At 38.1% G+C, this 22,553-nt stretch overlaps 2 protein-coding genes across 2 annotated transcripts; both read left to right on the top strand.

The window, feature by feature from the left end:
• The first annotated feature begins 534 nt into the window (after nucleotides 1-534).
• On the top strand, nucleotides 535-8,693 carry selenoo1 (selenoprotein O1). Its single transcript, XM_053500152.1, has 9 exons — nucleotides 535-1,181; nucleotides 2,669-2,872; nucleotides 2,982-3,159; nucleotides 3,663-3,793; nucleotides 4,822-5,099; nucleotides 5,245-5,407; nucleotides 6,939-7,124; nucleotides 7,400-7,556; nucleotides 7,653-8,693. The coding sequence occupies exons 1-9, from the start codon at nucleotides 631-633 to the stop codon at nucleotides 7,881-7,883; spliced, it is 2,079 nt and encodes a 692-aa protein (XP_053356127.1). The 5' UTR covers nucleotides 535-630; the 3' UTR covers nucleotides 7,884-8,693.
• Nucleotides 8,694-10,175: 1,482 nt separating this feature from the next.
• Nucleotides 10,176-19,107, top strand: mapk12a (mitogen-activated protein kinase 12a). The gene is made up of 12 exons (XM_053500153.1): nucleotides 10,176-10,451; nucleotides 12,579-12,708; nucleotides 12,785-12,843; nucleotides 13,039-13,150; nucleotides 13,450-13,479; nucleotides 13,569-13,616; nucleotides 14,439-14,553; nucleotides 16,137-16,208; nucleotides 16,360-16,439; nucleotides 16,549-16,627; nucleotides 16,963-17,136; nucleotides 18,712-19,107. The coding sequence occupies exons 1-12, from the start codon at nucleotides 10,330-10,332 to the stop codon at nucleotides 18,783-18,785; spliced, it is 1,095 nt and encodes a 364-aa protein (XP_053356128.1). The 5' UTR covers nucleotides 10,176-10,329; the 3' UTR covers nucleotides 18,786-19,107.
• The last annotated feature ends 3,446 nt before the right edge of the window (nucleotides 19,108-22,553 follow it).

Genomic DNA, 22,553 nt, shown 5'->3' with positions numbered 1-22,553 from the left:
GTGGAGTTTGCATGTTACCACCATGCTTGGTGTGTTTTCTCTGGGTACTCCAGTTCTCTCCCACAGTACAAAGCAATGGATTGGCACCCTGTGCAGGTTGTATTCCCCCTTATACCTAAAGTCTCCTGCCAGGAGAATGAATGAATCAATGTATTCATTGTACATGGTGAATTGTACATAATGGGTATTAAAACAGTAATTATAATACATATTTTTTATTCTAATAATATTGTCTAGCTTTACTGAAGATTTCAGAAATTATTAATTATACTAGTAAACAATTTCGTTGTTTTCGTTAGATTTACTTTTTATACCAGTGTGATTTTTCGGATTTTGTGCTAAACTCAGATTCTAAATACATTAGTTCCTACCTGTGTGTTTCTAGGAGGAACAAAAACAAAGACGTACTGAATTCCAGGATGGCAGAAGCCAAATCCTTGATCACTCCCTACATAAGTGCACTACACTGGGCATTAAATAACGACATCTGCGCACTATGTAGTGCACTTTTTGTTGGACAATGCGTCTTTTTTTCGGTCGGTCAGCTTTTGGTATTAAAGTTTAGTATGTTGAGAGAACATGACGTGGGTTTGAGTTACGTAGCTCGTTTTAGCGTAAGGTAGTTAGTTAATGGCTAGTAATGTACTCCGTCTGTTCCGTCCTTACATTCTGAGCTCGAGTCCCGTTTTGCTGAGATCTTACTCCACGGACGGCATGAGCACGGCGAGCGCGATGACTCGTTCCCCGCTCGAGCGGCTGGACTTTGATAATGTGGTGCTGAAGAAGCTGCCGGTGGACGAGTCGGAGGCCCCGGGAGCGAGGACAGTCCGCGGCGCGTGTTTCTCCAGAGTGACGCCGCAGCCGCTGGAGAAGCCCCGCTTTGTGGCGGTGTCCGGTCCCGCCATGGCGCTGCTCGGGCTCAGCGCGGAGGAGGTGTGGAGTGACCCGCTGGGCGCGGAGTACCTGAGCGGCTCCAGGCTGATGCCAGGCTCCGAGCCCGCTGCTCACTGCTACTGCGGACACCAGTTCGGGCACTTCGCGGGGCAGCTGGGAGACGGAGCGGCGAGCTATCTGGGGGAAGTGAGAGCTCCGGCTGATCAGAGTCCTGACCTGCTGAAGGAAAACCCCAGCAGGCGCTGGGAGATCCAGCTGAAGGGTTCTGGACTCACTCCTTATTCCAGGTAGACTTCTCAAGGAAATCATTTATTAATGACGCACATGGAAATTTTTTTTTTTTTTTAATAGATGGATGTGTTCGTAAGACTGAGTCAAGACAAAATCCTAATTTATCATCGATAACTTGTATCCCAGTGGTGGATCCAGAACCCGTCTCGGCTGGAATACACCCTGGATGGGACACCAGTCCATTGCATGGACCCATGCTCGCACACAAACCTACTGTACCTTAAGACAGCTTACTGTATCCACTGTCCGCCAACTGGCATGTTATTATGGAACGGGAGGAAACTGTAGAGCCCATAAAGAATTAAGGCTGTGACAATTAGATGGTTTGGGTCAACACATCAATTTAAATGGCAACAATTGAAATCATTTGAGACAGAAACCCATAAATCATAAATCAAATCTGTTAAAATTTTATTAATTGTAAGTATTATTAATTTTAAGTACATTATGACCTATCATGGATTATTTAATATAATTGGCTATAAATCAAAGGACAGACAGAGATTTATACATTGTCCATACTGCTTATCCTGTATAGGGTCACAGGGGACCTGGACAGGGTGCCAATCCATCGCAGGTCGTACAAACAACACAACAAACAACAAACAAAGTTGGGAACGCCAAATAGCTTTCAATTACCCTTTAAGCGCATTGGAGAATATGCAAAACCCCTTGCACACACACCTAAGGCGGGAATCAAACCCTCGACACTGGAGGTGCAAAGCCACAGTGCTAACCTCTACATCATTGTGCCACACAATTTTTTTTTTTTTTTTTTTTAAACTGAACTGTATATAGGACAGCAAGGTGACATTCAAAGTTGGTCACATACCAATCTGAGGCTACTGAACAGGACCACTTTGTTGCATATAATTTATGGAATTCTGTGGTATCATCAGTAATTAAGTAGGGGTATATAAAAATATACTGTATTTGGGTGTTTTTAGGCTGAATGGCAATGCACTATATAGATACAAAATATAGATCAATAAATAGATACTGTATATTCACTACCAGTTAAATGTTTGGATACGCCTTCTAATTCAATGTTTTTTTGGTTTTTATGATTTCTTTTCTACATTCTACAATCCTGGAGATTTTAAAACTATAAAATAGCACATATGATGCTGGGTAATCAAGTAACAATAACCACATTCATTTTTACAACAACTAAATATTATTTTAACAGCGCAAGAACAGTACAGTATTGTCAAGTTCATTTGCAAAACCAATCAAGCACCTTGATGAAACTTGCTCTCATAAAGACCAAAACTTACCTTTGCTGCAGAGGAGATACCATTTAAAGATACCAGCCTCAACTAGCATGTCTGGTCTGATCCCATAGAAGGGCTATTGTAATAAAAATTGCTGAAAAATGTCATGTAGGCTATGAAAGAAAGGTATCGGAACAAAAAGTCCAGAGCTCTGTACATGAACGTTTCATTAATTTCATAAGTGTCTTACCAGACATCTTGCTCTCCAGGCAAGCGGACGGACGTAAGGTCTTGCGCTCCAGCATCCGTGAGTTCTTGTGCAGTGAAGCCATCTTTGCTCTCGGGATTCCTACCACACGTGCTGGCTCTGTAGTGACGTCAGACTCACGCGTCATGAGAGACGTGTTTTATAATGGCAATCCGTGCATGGAGAGATGCTCAGTGGTGTTGCGCATTTCTCCTACTTTTATCAGGTCAGTACTTTTGTTTACCTCACTGCCTGTATCTATACCTATATGGAGATTGTTCATTGTAAATGGGTTTTGGGTAATGAAAGAAGCTTGTTGTCTCGTCCTTATACAGGTTTGGTTCATTTGAGATTTTCAAAGAGGAGGATGAGTTGACAGGTCGGCAGGGCCCCAGCTATGGATGTAATGAGATACGAACTCAAATGCTGGATTATGTCATTGAAACTTTCTACCCAGAGATCCAGCAGAGTCACTCAGACCCAGTAGAGAGGAACACCGCCTTCTTTAGGGAGGTATGCTTTACCTAACAAACAGTCATCAAGGGTGGAGAAATAATAAATGCATTAGGTAGCCACCAGTACATGGTTGCTTCATAGCTTTATGGGAGCTTCCATATTTTAGTAAAATATGGGGAACTAGGGAATATTTTTGGGGAAGCTGACCAACTTCTGTAGAAGGGGTCGGTCAAGTCAAACCCGGGATTTGATGAAATGTCTCATGAATTAAGGTGAAAATATAATATGTGAAGTACAATAAAGGCTTTGCTTTTCAGTATGCCACATTATCATGGCACAAATAAAACGCCATCTGTAGATTTTGTGTTGTTTTTCGCTCTTTGACTGGTTTCCTGTCTGATGTACAGCCTTTTCCACATTTTAGTTACTGAAAAATTAAATAGTAATTATTAAATAGTGTGCTTTGAGACAAATCTTTGAACAATAATCTGAAACTTGTAAATGTAATATTAATATGTAACCATTATTATTTAGGTTTGTTCATTTTTCTTTTGCCATAGGTGATGCTGAGAACAGCCAGACTTGTGGCCCATTGGCAGTGTGTGGGATTCTGTCATGGAGTCCTCAATACTGATAATATGAGTATTCTCGGGCTTACACTGGACTATGGACCATTTGGCTTCATGGACCGGTATGGAGTCAGTGCTATCGGTGATACCCAGATGTCTATGAAACCATCATTTTCGTATTAACTTTTTTTACTGAATTAAATTCCTGCTTCATGGAAATGCAGCTATATTAAGAGATTTTGCTCAGGGTTTGTTTTATGGGACGTTCAAGTCAAACCGGGACTTCGGATATAAATTCATAAAACTGTCATTTACAAAAGATGTCAAGTACAATACTTGATGCAATTTTTAGCCGGAGTAAAACATTCGAATGCTGCAAACATTTTTAAAGAAGGCCGTACGTCTGTAAATGACCGTCTTAGCCGAGGTGGCGCGTAGCCCACAGCAGTTATTCCCGGGAACATCATCAAGAACACTCTCAGCAAAAAAAAAGTATGGTTTGATCAACAACAGCTTTCTGTATTTGCAGAGCAAAAACCTCACACTGCCCACCTCACTATTTTCATAATACAGGAACTCGGCTAGGAGGTATCATCACATCCATGATACCCTGAGCTCGCTCCAAGCCATTTTCACACGTTTGGGCCAGTTAAAGGAGGCCAGGGCTTCAAACTTGAAGCAGCCAGGTCCGACATAATGAGAAAACATTCTACTTTGTAGTATTCAAGCACTAGCTAAAAAGAAGAAACACCTTAGTTTTCTTAGAAACACCAGAAACCTTTTTTTTTTTTTGCTTGGTTAAGTGCATTAGTGTGGAGGGTTATAAAGAGAAATAATGGTAGTTTTTACTCTCATAACTGTGTTCTGTTGTTCTGAACAATCAAAAGTCCCAGGTTTACTTGAACGCCCCTTGTATTTTACACAGAAAAAAACAACATGGTCATCTTTTAGCTGTTTTTCTCTACGTTCTTCTTGTATCTGCATGAATAAGAAAAAAAAGGTCGAGAGCTTGACCTTAATTTGACTGTGTGTGCTTATGATGCTTATGTTCTTGGCACTTGCATTCTGCTGTTTAGGATCGATGCAGCCTTTGGCAAAATTGTAATATCAGTCTCTTTTATTTATTTATTAAATTTTTTTTTTTTTGAAGCTTTGACCCAGAGTTCATCTGCAATGCCTCTGATAATACTGGACGGTACTCATACCAAGCTCAGCCAGAAATCTGTCACTGGAACCTCGCTCGGCTAGCAGAAGCTTTGCACCCAGATCTACCCTCAGACCGGGCGCAGGCTGTGTTGGAAGAGTACACGCCCCTCTTCAACACGTTCTACTTGAGTAATATGAGAAGAAAACTGGGCTTGCTGAGGAAAGACGAACCAGAGGATGAGATACTCATCACAAACTTAATGCAGACAATGCACAATACGGGTAAGGGCAGAGGAGATCTAAACGGACAGGTTTTAATTTCTTTAGTTAGGAGTTTTTAAAGTCTAAAATGCATTTAAAGAGCAAACCATTCTGTGGACTGTGTTCTGTACTGAATGAGTTTCCTTCATTCTGTGTGACTTCTCAGGTGCCGACTTCACCAACACGTTCCGCTGCTTGAGTCAGATCCCATGTCCTGCAGAAGGAGAGACAGTGGAGGATGGTGTCAAACAGGCTGCAGAGCTGCTTCTGCAGCAATGTGCTTCTCTAGAGGAGCTAAAAGATGCTAGTAAGCCTAGTATGGACCCACGGTGAGGCAGTTTTCAATTTAGATTAAGTTGTTTCATTTTGATCTGTATTGAAAAGGACATAAGCATCATAAAATTAAGTTTGTAATCAGATAGAATTGCCAAAATGTCCCAGATGCTCAGTGAAAATTTGATTTATAAATGCAATAAAACCAGACTTTAGTTAAGCAATATCGCACAAGCAAGAGTGAGATCATTCTGAATATTGGCAGCTGCAGGCTGAGTGCAGAAGGAAATCACAGCTGTGCCATTCAGTATTGTGAGTGTAATACTGCTTTTATACAGCAGTTCTATAGCAACAAATTATTATTGAGTAAGTGACATTTTGGACACAATATGACTAAATAGTCTGGGTTGTTTTTTTTTTTTTGTTTTTTTTTTGCTCCACACTCAGAAATCCAAAATTGATCCCAAATAATCTACATTTACATTATCCTGTCAGGTAGCTAACTGGCTCATATTCATTTGTATATTCCCTTTAAAGGCATTTTCCATAAAATTATCTCTTTTTCTTTTTCATTTTTATCTGACAAGCTTTAGCGTTTTATTTCATGTGCCATGTCCCCTGATAATGTCAAGTACTTTTCTGTAGTAACTGCTTAGAGCAAGGGTGTGGAACTTTAGCGGTAAACACAGACGAGGGGAGTGATACACACAGTGAAATGTTTTTCCTAAAAATAAGCGGGCAAGGAATGTAAATGTTATGTAAAAAGCTACTGTATAACTTGCTCAGAAACACCAGAACCTTTTTTTTGTCTGAGTTTTAGAACTATAAAGTAGCTTATTAAACTCTTTTAATTTATATATACATATATATATATATATATATATATATATATATATATATATATATATATATATATATGTGTGTGTATCACCATTGTACAGTTGTCTTTAAGTCAAACTGGGACATTTTATTGTGCAGAATAACAACATACTTATGAGAGTAAAAACTGCATAATTTCTCTATATAATCCCTTGTTACACTAATGCCTCAAGGTAAAAAGTTTTCTCAGTATTCCAGAGCCATGGTTGGACTGCCTGCTTCATGTCTGAGCCGTATAAAATGTTTGTTGATAAAACCAGACTGTGTTTTATTATTTTTTTTTTTCTTTCTTTCTTCTTGAGAGTTTTCCATTTGCTAATTGTTCAGGGGAATGACTACAGTAGGCTCCGAATCATTATTCATGGATGTAAGGGCATCTTTAAAAAACTTTTGCACGATTCAAGTGTTTTACTGCGGCTCATCACCATACTGTGCTTGAAGTCGTCTGTAAATGTTAAAAATCAGTTTAAAATTGGTTTTACGCTTTTATTCACATTAAATTTCATCAGAAGTTCTGGTATGACTTAAACGCCTCTAATAAAAGTTGTGATGCTTTTGACTAAAGTAGGTTCTTATATGTAAATGGCACAACTGCATTAAGAAATTAGAGATTATTTAAATATGGCACTTCTTCTCAGATATAGAAAGGAAACTTAATTCATTTTTAGAAATATTTCATGGTTTCAGTCAGCTGTTGTTTTTCCACAGTGAATTCTCAATGCTGCTCTCCTTGGCCCAGAGTAACCCTGCGCTGTTCAGCATGTTGTCAGATCGGAGGACGTTGTCCCAACAGCTGGAAAAGCTCGCTAGGTTAAAGGAGCTGATGGAAATCACAGAGATGGACCTGAAGACCAAGCAGACAGAGGAGTGGACAAGTTGGATTAAACAGTACAGGTGCAGATTGGGATGTTTTGTGCAGGCATATGGTGCATGTAATCATACAGGGCTACATTTGTGCTAGGCAACAAGAAGTTGCTTGGAAACCCAAGTGATAAAACACTTCATTAGTTCTAACAGATGGTAGAAAGCTGGGACAAACATAAAACGTTTGTCAGTTTTCAATTTGTTATTATCTTTAACAAAGATAAGAATTGTTTTTTTAATTGCATAAAAAGACCAGCACTTCTGAACTGCCACTGCATTTACACGTTGCCTTTGCTTGCCTCCAGGCAGCGCCTTGCTCGTGAATGTGAGGGAGAGTGCGACGTGAAGGCAGTGCAGAAGGAGAGAGTGTGCGTGATGGACAGTACCAATCCTCGTATAGTGCTTCGGAACTACATTGCCCAGAATGCAATAGAAGCAGCTGAGAAAGGCGACTTCTCTGAGGTTAAGCTGTTGCCATATTCAGTTTCACCCAATTTACACTATAAAACATTCAGCTAAAATAATACATATTAAAAATCTTCTAAATGGTGTTATCAGGTTCAGAGAGTTCTGAAAGTGCTGGAGAAGCCATTTTGCCCGCAGGAGGGCTTGGAGCTGCCAGGTTGGATGGTAGGACAAGGATCTGAAGAAGCACAAGAGAGGAGTGAAGAACAGGGTCAAAGAGAGACTGAGGAGGATGTTACAGCAGCAGAGAGCAGAGTGAGTGTGTCTTATGACAGCAAGCCCCCAGCCTGGGCTGCTAAAATCTGTGTCACCTGATCATCATAAAGCCTTCAGGACAAGTAGCCCAGAGAGCGCTCCCCTTTGGGGATCTGTCTATGAAGGCTGTTTGAGGTACTAATCTCCTGTCAACTAGTTTGGGAACATATTATAGAGAATAATATACTGTATGTGGAATGCAGTTCTTTTGACTGGTTATTAATGATGACTTTGACCACCAGTCTGACAGACAGGTCTTAGTCTGAAAGACAAGGATTTTAGTATCCTATACACCAAATAGCATGTGGACTAGTGCTAGAGAGTGTGCGCGTGAGAGAGAGCTTGTGTGTGTGTGTTTCCATGTATGTTTGTTTTGTTGTGTAAGAGAGTGAGCAAAAAAAGTCTTAACGCACAAGTTCGTGGGCAGTAAAGCTCCAAAATGTAACTATTAGTTAAAACATATTATAATTTCTGTAATAGGTTTAATTATGTTATTAGAAAGCAATAATATAAAAATGATCTTGAAATAAATGGTTTATGGTCTCTTACTTTATACAAATTAGAGCATATATCTCAAAGTAGGCCTTACTGCTTCTGGACTTTTAGATGCTGAACAATAATTTCCAGCATGAAAATGATGTAGCAAGAGTGATTGTTTACATTTATAATCATTTAGATATAATAAAGCATAAAATACATAGTACAAAAATAAACATCTGCCAAAGAAGATGCTGTCCATGTTTCTGTATTATTTTATGAGCAATAAATTGTTTCAATTTATGATGCTTCATTCTGAAAACTTTTAAGATTTACAAAATGTGTTTGATTAATTAATGCAGGAAATATGAAATGCAAAATAAAGCACCACTGTATATATTACTGCAGAGGATGGTCAGTGCTTTAGTGTTTTTTTTCTGTGGTTTGGTTGCTCTTTGCAGAATTTATGTAAATTACTGGCAGCAACATACAGGTCCTTATGCCACATTAATGCATAGAATATAATTAGAATATAATTTAATTTTAAGCTATTTACATTTATAATCATATGTATTTTTTTTATTTATGATCTCCAGCCTATATAATTATTTAAATTTCAAGTGGATTTTGTTACGAGAAACGAATACCTTTTATAGATGATGTCTTGATATAGGACTGTAAAGTTTGAACAAAACTTTAACTGTGTTTCATTACAAGCAGAAAGGAATGTCTGTGCCTCAGGACATGCAGGTTTGAACCTGTAACCAAAAGACTGGTTCAACACAACATACCAAGATAAACAAGAAGAAAGTGCTTTAGGGAGATACAGAAAGGAGACTTTTTTGTTATTAATATTGGGTGGGTTCTTCAAAGGCATGTGGATTGTCCTTTTTGCTGGGGTTGTGATTTAAAGGGTATACCTTTAGTACGTTTACTATGGAAATTTTTACCTAGAAAAGACTATGTAGTGCACCTTTTAAACTTTACTATGAAAATAATTACAGTTCATTTCTTGATTCCCCTTTATGTAACATTGAGGTACAACCCATAAGGCAAAAACCCATATATATATATATTATTGTATTTACATAAAATCTTTAAGACTTGCCTTCAAAGTGCCAAATTATAAAAGCTGCAAAGCTTACATCATTAACATAGACTGTTAATGTCTATAAAGAAAATGTCCATAGAAGTAGAATCATGTTTTATAAATAAAGATTCAAACTTATAGTAATCATATTAATGGTGCATATATTTTACTAAAAAAAAAGAGCATCCTTTAGGTCTGGTTCATTCATCTTCTATACCACTTATCCAGGGTTCTGAAACTTATTGCAGAGCACTTTGGGCACGAGGTGGGGTACACCCTGTGTGCCATTCCATCACATTGCGCACACACACAACGGGCAATTTGGGATCACCAATTAAGGAGGAAACCAACCAAGCATGGGCAGAAGTATGTGACAAATAAAATTTGAATTTGAACATGCAAACTTTATTGTTATTAAACCCTCGACACTAGATGTGTGAGACCACAGTGCTAACTACTACGCCATTGTGTCACCTAAGTTCAGTTACAGTATGTACCTTATTCTTAGAGATCTCCAGGTAAAATGAGTGCGAATACACACTACAGGTATATAGACTCAAAGCACCATCCCCTAGACAAGAAAAAAATCTCTCTTGGGAAGGCTAGATGGCATTTTAGTACTCCATTTCGATGACTATAAACAGGATTCCTGGACTAAGTAAGATGTTAAATACTACTTCACACCACTATACTACAGTACTAAATAGTACAGTGTTGTGGCACGTGTAGCGTACAAGTCATGCGCGTGCTCGCGAGTATGAATATGGGCCGTACTGATAGCGCGCGCTATGGGCGGGGCCAGGTACCTGCTCAAGCGCAGGCGCAGCTCGGTTTGTCTCAGGTATTTTCAGTCATAGGTGTGTCGGGGAACCTGACACTGATTCCTGGAGCTGGAACAACACGTTGTTTTATTTTTTGTTTTGTTTGTTAAAGCAACCGTTTCAGGACATGATGAACCAACGTTCGAGACCCGGTTACCATCGCCAGGAAGTGAATAAAACCATTTGGGAAGTTCCTGAACGATACAAAGATTTAAGACCGGTTGGGTCAGGGGCTTACGGTACAGTATGGTGAGCGGAATTCACTCTCAACACTTCATTATCCACGCGCTATTTTATTCACAGGCGAATTTATTTTAATCCACGTGTTCCTGTGCTGCGTGGCTAATTTGACTAACACGGTTCGGATACTTATTTATAGCGTGTTATAAACTCAGTCGGATTTCCTGTTTCGATACTAACTGTGCAAATAAGCGCGGACAGACTCACAGCGAACCCTCCAGTCTTGTCATGGCGTGTATGAAATACCACTGAAATTCCCACCCAGGTCATTAGTTAACCTGTTTTTTTTTTTAACCTACCTTATGTTTTTCCTTCACACATTGATTAGATAAGGGCTTGTTTGGGTTAGGGCTGCATGATTCTTACTAAAAATTAGAATCGCGATATTTCTCCACAGGAATTGGACCTTGCTTTGTGCACTGGTGCTCATGTTGGAACAGGAAGGGGTCTGTCCCCAAACTGTTCCCAGAATGTTGGGAGCATGAAATTGTCCAAAATGTCTTGGTATGCTGCAGCATTAAGAGTTCCTTTTGCTGGAAGTAAGGGTCCAAGTCCAACTTCTTAAAAACGACCCCACACCAGTTCCAACATGACTGCACACATGAAGTGCACAAAGCAAGGTCCATAAAGACATGGATGAGCGAATTTGGTGTGGAAGAATCTTGAAGAGTCTTGACCTCAACCCGATAGCACACCATTGGGATGAACTAAAGCGGAGACTGCGAGCCAGGCCTTCACATCCAACATCAGTATCTGACCTCACAAATACAGTACTCCTCTGGAAGAATAGTCAAAAGTTCCCATTAACACACTCCTAAACCTTGTGGAAAGCCTTCTCAGAAGAATTGAAGCTGTTATAGCTGCCAAGACATCATAGTAAACCTTATGGATTACTAATAGGGTGTTATAAACTCATGTTTATATGCATGTGAAGGCAGATGAGTGAATGCTTTTGCCAATATAGTGTATATTAGCAATTTCCAACACTTTAATTTAGAAAAGATATGTCAACATCTGAGACATGTTTTAAAAAGATATTTCTAAAACATCTAGAAAAGACATGTAAATAAAGTATCATAGGAAATAAATAGACATTAAACCTTGATTTATGCTTGATTGATTTATAATTCCTTTTGGCACCAGCTGCATAAAAAAATTAAACTTGAAGTGGCTCAGTTTCTCACTTTCCTTCTTGCTACTGCTATTGCTAACATTCTTGGGACCCATGGTGCTACGTCTTTACTAAATCTTGCACAAAATGCAAAAAAAAAAGAAAAACACCTGACATATTTGAAAACTGAAATGCGCAGTTTAATGTCTGAAGCCTCCTCATTAACACACACTGGCATGGCTTCCAAATAAGCACATGTATATTTATATGTAAATAAAAGTTTTGAGTTTCCTCTGGGTACTTTGGTTTCCTCGCACAGTCCAAAAACATGTAGATTAGGCTAAATGGCATTCCCAAATTGCCCATAGTGTGTGTGCCCTGCAATAGATTGGGCACCCTGTCCAGGGTGTATTCAGCCTTCTGCCCTAAGTCTTCTGTGATAGGCTTCAGGCCCCCTGCGACCCGGTGTACAAGATAAGCAGTGCAGAAGATGAATGAATGAAGAACTATTAAATAACACCTGTGCTATTTGGACACTTGGCCAACTACAGTTCATCCACATTGCATGTGTCTATATGACTATTATTTTTTTTAGCATAAGGTAATTGTCATGAAGTTTTTTAGTATTTACAGTATTGAATTTATTGTTGTGAAAGGATTTAATGCTTAGTCTTAACATAATTCTAGTACACTTCTTTGTAGCTTTCAGTCTGTTCCCAAAGTCTGCAGTATGTGCAACAGCTGGAACCAAGGTCTAATAAACTGATAGTCACCTATATCTCAATTAGAACTGTACATGCCTGTTGGGACAGTAGTATATAACTTAGTTTTTAGTGTATGTGTGTGTGCGTGCATGTGTCAAACCGTGACATTTTAGTACAACAAATGTTTGAGGGGACACTGAGCAAACAAGCATTGTGATATTGAACATGTGCAGAAAGGAGAGTTTTAACACTTCTTTACTGTGATGTTTGTTTCCCTAAGAATACATGCAAACCTTAATTTAATAAAAAATTTTTTTTTAGCTCTGCTCAGGACCGGAGAACAGGAACAAAGGTTGCTATCAAGAAACTCCTCCGTCCTTTCCAGTCAGAACTTTTTGCCAAGAGGGCCTACCGGGAACTTAGACTTCTCAAACACATGAAGCATGACAATGTGAGTAGCCTGAATATCTGTATGCCTTCCCTGTGTACTTTGCTTTTATATGAACTCGCATTCCTTTTCTTTGTAGGTTATTGGACTGCTGAATGTTTTCACCGCAGACCTGTCACTGGACCGATTCCAAGACTTGTAAGCTTCGCACTTAATCAAGCTGCATCTCATGTATGACCATGTTTGCATGGCACCCTTGCTCCTTGTATTTTTTTTTTAGTTTTGACTTCATCTTGTTTTTTTAGCTTGAATTTCCAGGAACTCAGCCTAGCATTTCATTGTATAAATCCAGCTTGTGTCTCTTTTTGTACATCTCTTATCTTTCTTTTACAGTTACCTTGTGATGCCCTTCATGGGAACTGATCTTGGGAAACTAATGAAAACGGAGAGGCTTTCAGAAGACAGAATTCAGTATCTTGTCTACCAAATACTGAAAGGTCTAAAGGTATGTGTCTTGTATACAGTATTAAGGCCTAAGTCTACCCTTTCTTTTCCCAGTGAGCAGACTAGCACTCTGGTCATCTTTAGAAGGTATTTAACACGGAATACTCCTTAAGAGATTTTGATGAATGTGGAATATACAAAAAAAATACCATTAACATTTTTAGGGCTTAAATGAGTCTAAGCGATGTCCCCAACAGGTCTCTTGAAGTCCCAACTGTGCTTCGTAGGTTACACCCACTTAGAGAAACAGACTGTACTTTTTTTTTTTATAGAATGTACTATTTTTTTTCTCATTGACAGTATATCCATGCTGCTGGTATCATTCACAGGGTAAGTTGCATGTATTTCCTCCTAATACTCCTATACACCACTGAATTAATAATGTATTGGTGATCATTGTTTATACTTGTAATTTACAGGATCTCAAGCCAGGAAATCTAGCTATTAATGAAGAATGTGAGCTCAAGGTAACAGCATATCATATGAGATTTCTGCATGATCTGCAATACATCAGGTGGTAATGCTCTATAGAATTTTTATATACAGTACTGTGCAAAAGTCTTAGGCACCATATTATATGCTGTACCAATTGTTATATACTATATGTTTATCATGTCTGCATAATTATGTACAAAATCATTGAGTAATTCTATATATAACTCAAATTAATAAACAAATAACATTACAGGAGAATATATGCATGGCTGTAAAGACAGTAATGTAGTACAAGGCAGACCAGTTTTTAGATGGAAACAAAAAACCCTGTGTGCGCTCCTGAGATTTGCATAAAAATAGAAAATAGAGTTACCAGAAGAACTCATATTCTCCAGCAAGCTCAGTAAAACCTAACAGCTGTTTTTTATACATAAAACTGCACAAATCTTTGTCCAAAACTTTGTTATTGATTTAAACAATGAGTTTTCACTCCAAATATTGTTTATTACTCTTTAAAAAGTTTCTTTTATGCAGATATGTTTTCAAAGGCATCTTTTGCTTATGCCATATTTTTGAATGTGCCCAAGACTTTTGCACAGTACTGTAAATAAAACAGTTGTTAGGTATTACTGAGCTGAATATAAGTTTGTCTGGTAACTTTGTCACACTCGCTCCTTTCTATGCATATTTTCTCCTGTAATGTTATTTATTGATTTTTAAGTTGTTTATGGAAATACTAAATGATTTTGTACATAATTATGTAGACATGATAAACATATATAACAAAATTGGTACGGCATATAATATGGTGCCTTAGTCCAAGAAAGTATTTTTAAAACTTCATTTCGTGCTAGATCCTGGATTTTGGTTTGGCTCGTCAGGCCGATATTGAGATGACGGGCTATGTGGTAACTCGCTGGTACAGAGCCCCTGAGGTCATCCTGAGCTGGATGCACTACACACAAACAGGTGAGTCATCCATTTGTGAAGCTGTCCGGTTTTTCTTTGGCCAGCTTTTTAACCTGATTAGCTTACCTACAGACTTGCAGACTGCATATGAATCATACAGACCTTATATTGAATTTTGATAGGTGAATCATCACATTGTTGATTCTAATAATACTCCACCCATGCTTTAGTAGATCTACACAACACAAAACATCTAAAATTTTCTTTAGATTAAGAAGATTGCACATATGTATTACAGAGATTTATTTGTTTAATTTCTTTGCACTTTACCTGTGGAGTTACAACAGGTGACAACCACCATTTCTTGTGGGGATCCCCTTATATTCCCAAGCCAGCTGTGAGATATAATCGCTCCAGCAGGTCCTGGGTCAGCCGTATTGCTCTGTGTAATGGAAAATGCCTTATAGTAGTTGAACATAAGCTGACCAAAAGCTTTGGCTGCAGCGCTTCTTGTTGTCTTATAACTTTCAATTAAATCAAAATAACACTTGGAAGGCTCTTCTGACTTTTGGTCTCTGCTTGTGTGTCTTAGCGTTACAACAATGACATACACTGACAGCCCTCTGACCACAGCTTTTAATAGTCTAGTCAGACCTTAGTGTAGAAAGGAGAAGCCATTTTAGAGGCCAGGTACTCTGAAATTGAGGTTGGTTATTCTTGTGGATAATTCAAATGTTCCTTGTGATCTATTTATTTATTTATTTATTTATTTTTTACAGAGAGGTTATGAGTACTGTGATACAAACCATTTCCAAGTTGGGCTAAGACATAGCACCAAAGTTATGTTATGGTCCATATCTGCTAGGCCAGCCTGTGTTATCCTAACAGGCACAAAAACAATCCAAAAATAACCAAGTGTGGAAATTTTTTGTCAAAATGCCAGCAGTGCTGACAACAAGAAGTAGCTGGTGTCTAGAATTTCCACATCAGTTGTATGGAAATGCTGCAATTCACAACGGACATGGCTTAAATGATGGTGGAAGTGCACAAACTTGTTTAACTACCAGGAAAGCGTAAAAAAAAAGATAAATAAAACAGAAGCCAGATAACACAGGAAGTGCATTTGAGTATAACAGCTCCAAAAAGAGCACAGAAGCAACGAATAACCAGTGTGTCCCTGGCACTACACAAAAAAGAAATCATTGTTGCCATCACATTTTACCTGGCTATTAAGATACTACCTAGTAAAGGCTTTAATTTTCTTTTTAATTAGTTTTCTTTTATTCAATATATTAATAGCTCAGTAGTATACACTTAAAAACCAACATGCAAAATTATGATGAGTCAAAAATATTGTGGATCATGATCATGAAATCTGAAGAAACTGTACGAAGCCTAAAATGTACCAGCGCCCACCAAGTAGCACACTAATTCCACTAATCCTCTAGATCTCTCTCTCTCACACACACACACACACACACACACACAAAGATTTTAGCCTGTAAGTAGTCCCTGACCTAATAAATCAGGTTGAAGATGTGTTTATTGATGGACACTTCCAAGCACTTCTTTCAGTTGCTCTAGATAAGAGTGTCTTATGAAATGATGAAGTCTTTTAGATAGTTTTTTCTCTTTCTTTTTAGTGGACATCTGGTCTGTTGGCTGTATCATGGCAGAGATGCTCATCGGAAAACCGCTTTTCAAAGGACATGATCGTATCCTACACGCCAACAAATATAACATTGACTGACATTACTGCTGAATGCCTCTGGAGGGGCTTTTTATTAGACATTGTAACTATTGATGCTTGTATCTTTTTGTTCCTATGTGTATTTGATATTTTTGATCTTGACTCCATTGCATCAGACCTGGATCAACTTACTGAAATCATGAAAATCACAGGAACTCCTACGCAAGAGTTCATCTCCAAACTGCAATCCCAGGATGTGAGATATACCCATTGTTTTACTCAGTAGCTTCATGTAGGACCAACAGATAGTGCCTTTTATTCTTTACTTTTCTTTACATCCCTGAATGCCAATTAATTCATTCCAGGCTAAAAGCTACATTGAGAAGATGCCTAAACTTAGGAAGAGAGATCTTCAAATTATGATGCCAGGCACCAACCCTCAAGGTACATTAATTTTTCACACAACTAGACACTCTCCAGTTCACCTTGTTATTTTAATTAGAAGTGGCATTTATGTGTGGCTTCCTGGGGAAACCCTATCTCATGTTGCTATGTCTGGATTCTCACAAATTGTGTAGAGTTTTTGAACTTCTATAATTCCTTGTGCATGAGGTCTGTGCTAAAAAAAAAATTACTTTTATATGGAGAATCTATAACTTAAAAATTTAAAATTTCATTACCACTCTAGTTAAATTAGCATGCAAAGCTCTCTATCTAACAAGACTGTTGTTTTTTGTGAAAAAGTAACACATGAATATATGTGATTATATTGCCTTCAGCTATTAGTGCGCTAGAGTCCATGCTGGTGCTGGATCCCGAATGCAGAGTGACCGCGGCTCAAGGTTTGGCTTTGCCGTACTTCTCAGAGTTTCGTGAGCCAGAGGAGGAGACTGAAGCTCCACCATACGATCACTCCCTAGACAATGCTGAGCAATCACTGGGGCAATGGAAACGTAAGTGCTGAATTTAAAACAAGTCAATCCTTTAACAATAAAGCCAGCAAATGTTATTTTTTTATAATCTCTATTTCAGAAAAAAACATATTTCTCTGCCATTTTTAAGGTAGTATACCGCATACTGGTCACCCTTAAAATACTTCTTCACACTTCTCCTCAGTCCTTTTCCCCTTTCAAATTTTTTGTCTGTCATGGAAGCATCATGAAGGTGATGTCATACAGGTGTATTAATGTTGCTGCTACAGCTCAGTCAACAAAGCATCCATGAATTATGTCCTGCACTTTCTTTTCACCCTTGTGTTGATTGATTTTTTTTTTTTTATTTTTTTTTTTTTGCCATGTGCAGATGCATGAGATATCTCAAAATATTTTGGAGAAGCAGGTTATGAGGCTGCTCATGTTGCAAGAATGTCCAACATTAGAATAATCTGATTATTCATCAGCTCGAGATGAAAATGTTAATGATGATTTACTGTATATCCATAGGTTATATCAATGTTTGCACCTGTTTATAGGTGGGATATTCAAGTTAAAGAACTTAGAACTTTTTGGCTACAATCAGCAAAGGCATGTTTGAAGAAAAAAAAGGAGCAACATTTCAAGAAAAGAACACCTTGCCAACTATTAAGCAAGGGGGTGGATCTATCATGCTTTGGGGTTGTGTTGCAGCCAGTAGCACAGGTGGAGGGAAGAATGGACTCCACTAAATACCAGCAAAGTCTGGAAGCAAACATCACACCATCTGTAAAAAGCCCTGAAGCTAAAAAGAGGATGGCTTCTACAACAGGACAATGATCCTAAACATACCTCGAAATCCACTATGGAAAACCTCAAGAGACACAAGCTGAAGGTTTTGGAATGGTCATCACTGTCCCCCAATTCAAACATCATTTGAAAATTTGTGGGTAAATCTTAAAAGAGCTATGCATGCAAGACAACCAAAGAATATTGCAGAACTAAAAGCCTTTTGAAAGGAAATACGGGAGAAAATCCCAAGTACAAGAATTGAAAGACTTTTAGCTGGATATAAAAAGCGTTTGCAAGCTGTGATATCGGCCTGAGGAGGTGTTACTAAATACTAATTATTTAGGGTGCCCAAATTTTTTTTTTTTAATCTTTGTTCAATTTATAACATAAGAAGTAACTATGCATCAATGTTTGCTGAAAATATTGTGCATTTTTCCATTTTCAAGAGAGACTGTGTTAACATCTTTTCAATTAAAAAAATCACCAAAATCTGTTATCAAGGGGTGCCGAAACTTTTGCGTATAACTGTATAGTGAAATGTAAGTGATTTTGTGTTCAATTGAAAAATTTTTAGCTAAAAATTGTTTTTAAAGAAAACAATATGAGCTGAGTTATGTTATCAGCTAATACTCAAGATGTTGGTATTGTGCATCTCTAATGTTAGGCATGATTCCTAAATAAGCATAAGTTCATTAATTTGTCTCTTGTTCATCCGGTTCTAATCTGACAGGTGTTTAGTTTTTTTGAATTTTGATTCTGATGAGTCATTCTCTAACAGCTTTTTTTGTGTGTGTCTTTGTCTTCTGTCCCTTCTCCTCTTCCCAGGACTCACTTTTAATGAGATTCTTACCTTCCAACCTCCACCACTGGGTCCATTCCAGAAAGAGACGTCACTTTAAGCGAAAGCTTTCCTCGTTATACTCTTAAACATCTCAAGCCAAGTGTGCCTTAGGTTTTTTTCATGTGACCCATAGCATTTGTACCACAGTGTATATACATGTTTGTATCTGTATGTGTGTATGTACGTACACTACCTGGCCAAAAAAATTGCATAAAACCACTTAAAAGAAAATGACGAAGGAAATTACTGGAATTGGTTCTAAGAAATGTGCAGCACATTCTATGGATGCAAAATAGTCTCATTAAAATTTACACAAAAGACACGATGCACACATGCATATGCCAATTCACATGAGTGAAACCCAATTCATGTGCACAAAATATATATATATATATATATATATATATATATATATATTCACAAAAAATGACTAACGTGCACAAAATAAATATATATATTCATAATATACGTTTCACAAATGCAAAACACAATTCACATATGTGCAACTGTGTACAAAACTTTTGAATATTTAAAATTCACAAGTGTATCATGGACTGTGAATGTGAAAATCGTCTTTTGTGTGTGAATCGCCCTGGATTTGTGTGTGTATTTTTAAGACTTTGCTGGCAGCAACGTGGGTCGCTTGTACTCTTAAGCCTATCAGATGCAACCTCACTATTCAACCAATTACAGCCCTCCAGAAGCGCAGCACTCAAGTAGCTCAGCTTTGCACACCTTTTGCACAATCTGAGTTAATTACAACAGAAATGGAGACCTACTCAAACCAAGAACTGAATTATTAGATTATTTTGCTTTCATACATTCAAACCTGAAAAGATATTGGGGAACAGTCAATGTCATGCAAGAAATCTGGTTGGAAAAAAGTCAGAGATTAGTGATCACATAAATGCTTGGTGAAGCTGCAGCATAATAAAATGACAGTAGAAATCACAGCTGTGTTTAACAGTGAAATTAAAAGCATTTCTTTATGTAATAAGAACTCAGGATTGGTACTAAACAGCTATGTGGTCATAAGAAGACTGTTTGTGAGTGAAGCTAATTTAAAGACCTAAATTGACCTTATTTGTGTCCAGGCAATATATAAACTGTATATATACAATAAAACTTTATCAACTGTAAAACATATTCCCTGGATTGGTGGTCAAATATAAACAAAACCATCAATGTGCCTTTATTAGGACACTACATGACTTATATGTGAATATATAGGATCTCAAAGAGGCCTAAATGCAGTAATTTGTTAAGCAAGTGTTTGTCTATGATAATATGATCTGTGGACCATGGACAAATTTGTGTCCGATGACATGTAGGACCTTGAATATGTTAAACCAGAAAAGAAGTAATTTTGAAAATAAATTTGGTTCTGTCTAACCATACTTGTTGCAATAAAGACAATTTGGTTTATGTAAATGTGTCCACTTTCTATTCTTGTTATGAGTTATTTTAAATTTCAACAATTAAAAATTTTCTTTGTTAAAAATAACCTCTGTAATTTTATAGATTTTTCCTCCTAGTAATATGAATAATATGGGAATAATAAATAATAAATAATTCATATATGTATTAATGCACAGGAAGGAAGTTTATATATCTATATAAATCTAATATCTATATAACTAATTTAAAAAATTTATATGTATATATATAAATATATACACTACTCAATAAGTTAGGGATATTGTTATTTCCATGAGTGCTTTTCCTATTTGCTCTGAATTTGAATGAAATAAGTAAAAGTTCTTTTTGATATTACTAATAATGAAAAGAACCACCATTTTCATTAGTTTAATATTTATTACCCCCAAAATTTTGACAATCACCGGGATAGCCCCAAATAACAAAAACTGACAATGTCAGTAGCGGGTGTTTCTACCATTTGCCGCAATGACAGCATGCCCGCGACGTCTCATGCCCCTCACTAGCCTCATGATGTTGTTCTGAGACAATGCATTACACTCTTCCACAAGTGCTACACGCAGTTCTGCCAGGTCACGTGGGTATGGGGTAAGATCATCCAGTCTTTGCTTCAACTGGTCCCAGACGTGCTCTATGGGGTTCAGATCAGGGGACATTGATGGCCATACCATATGAGGCACTCCAACTTCCTGAAGTCAAGCTGTGACAATTCTGGCACAATGTGGTGGAGCATTGTTATCCATGAACAGAAAGTTGGGGGTGTGCTGGCGGAATTGGGGAATGATGATGGGTTCTATAATGTCTCTAAGATAAGACTGTGCAGTGACTAAGCCATGTACAATAACCAAATCTGTTTTGCACTGACTGGTGATGCCTGCCCAGACTGTTGCACCTCCTCCACCAAAGCATACCCTGGGGACCATGTTGACCTCAGCGTATTTCTCACCTCGCCTTCTCCAGCAATGTTGACGATAATCATTTCTATGCACAGGACGGTAGGCCACTGTTGCATTGTCCAGGTCACATGGTCTTGTGCCCACTGCAAACGTTCACGGCGGGGTCTAGGTGTCAGTGAAGTCACCTGCAACGGTCGCCTGGCATTCAAGCCAAAGCGGTGAGGTCGGTTGCAAATGGTTTGTCTGTAAACCTCAGTACCCCTCGCATCTTGTTATTGGGCCTGCAGCTGTGTGGCACTTGCATAACTATGTCTAAGTGCATAGGTCCTTAGGTACTGGTCATCGTTGCGGTCTGTCACTCAAGGGGCTCCACTCCTGGGTCTGTCATTAACTCTGCCAGTAGTTCTGTGTCTTGATGCAAGTCTGCTGATGGCACTTTGAGAGACACCAAGTTCACCAGCAACATCTGACTGCCTGTCACCGACCCGAAGGCGCGCCATGGCCAGGTGGCACTGCTCGTCCGTTAAGTGACGTTGTGTGTTCATGGCTGTATGAATGATGAACTTGGAATGACTTGGAGTGACAATACCAGCTTTTTATACCCACACAATATTGAAATTGATGCCACATTGAAAAAGGTTGTCTTTTGGGATTGCCCCCAATATAAGGCAGACCTGTACAAAATGAGACCATTACATGGAAAACACAAAATGTGGTGTGTCTATCACTCCAATACAATTTCCTCCTTATTCCAAAAATGGCTAAAGTGAAACAAACACTGTATGTATGACAGCCATTAAGTCTCTCACAAAATCAACTATAGTGTATACTACTCAGAATAAGTGAACTATATCAGCTGCTGATATAAATATATATAAAATGTGTGTATACAGTATGTATGTACAATATTTTGAGTGATATTGTGGTACATTTACATCACCAGCAGAGGGCAGCATTGTACAGTTATATTACACAAAACATTGACTACTTATTTAACAAATACATGCAGTAGAATTAATGTACATTGCATTGTTATGGTATTCTTTTCTTTTTCTTAAGCATTCTTTTCACAAACAGCCATAAGTGTAATGTAATTACGTTTTAAACCAGATTATTCAGTTGTTTTTTTAAATGCTGGATCTAAATTTATTTTCTGCATGCTTTATTTTCCTGATCAAACTCAACAACAGGTCTTTCTGCATTCTGCGTTAGCTTTTGATGTCTAACAAAATACATATCCAGGACTGGGTTTAAAAACAGGTATGAATTTTAACAAAAATTTTAACTCTCGTTGCAAATTTGTGCAGTGACTAGCAGTAGGCATGACTTTAGCACATTTGCATGAGTTCAGGATCAAAAAGTCACCCTCCCCCTCTCCACAGTTGTGTGTGTGTCCGTCCTGCATGGGACATCCGCATAGTTCATATGTCAGAATGTTCTGTCCTAAGGAATACTTTGGGAGGCAAAATAAATTTGTCATCCAACTCTGCTCT

Source organism: Clarias gariepinus, chromosome 7 (assembly GCF_024256425.1).
Source record: "Clarias gariepinus isolate MV-2021 ecotype Netherlands chromosome 7, CGAR_prim_01v2, whole genome shotgun sequence".
NCBI lineage: Eukaryota > Metazoa > Chordata > Actinopteri > Siluriformes > Clariidae > Clarias > Clarias gariepinus.
Note: the sequence above shows the minus strand (reverse complement) of the source record. Positions and strands in the feature narration are given on the sequence as shown.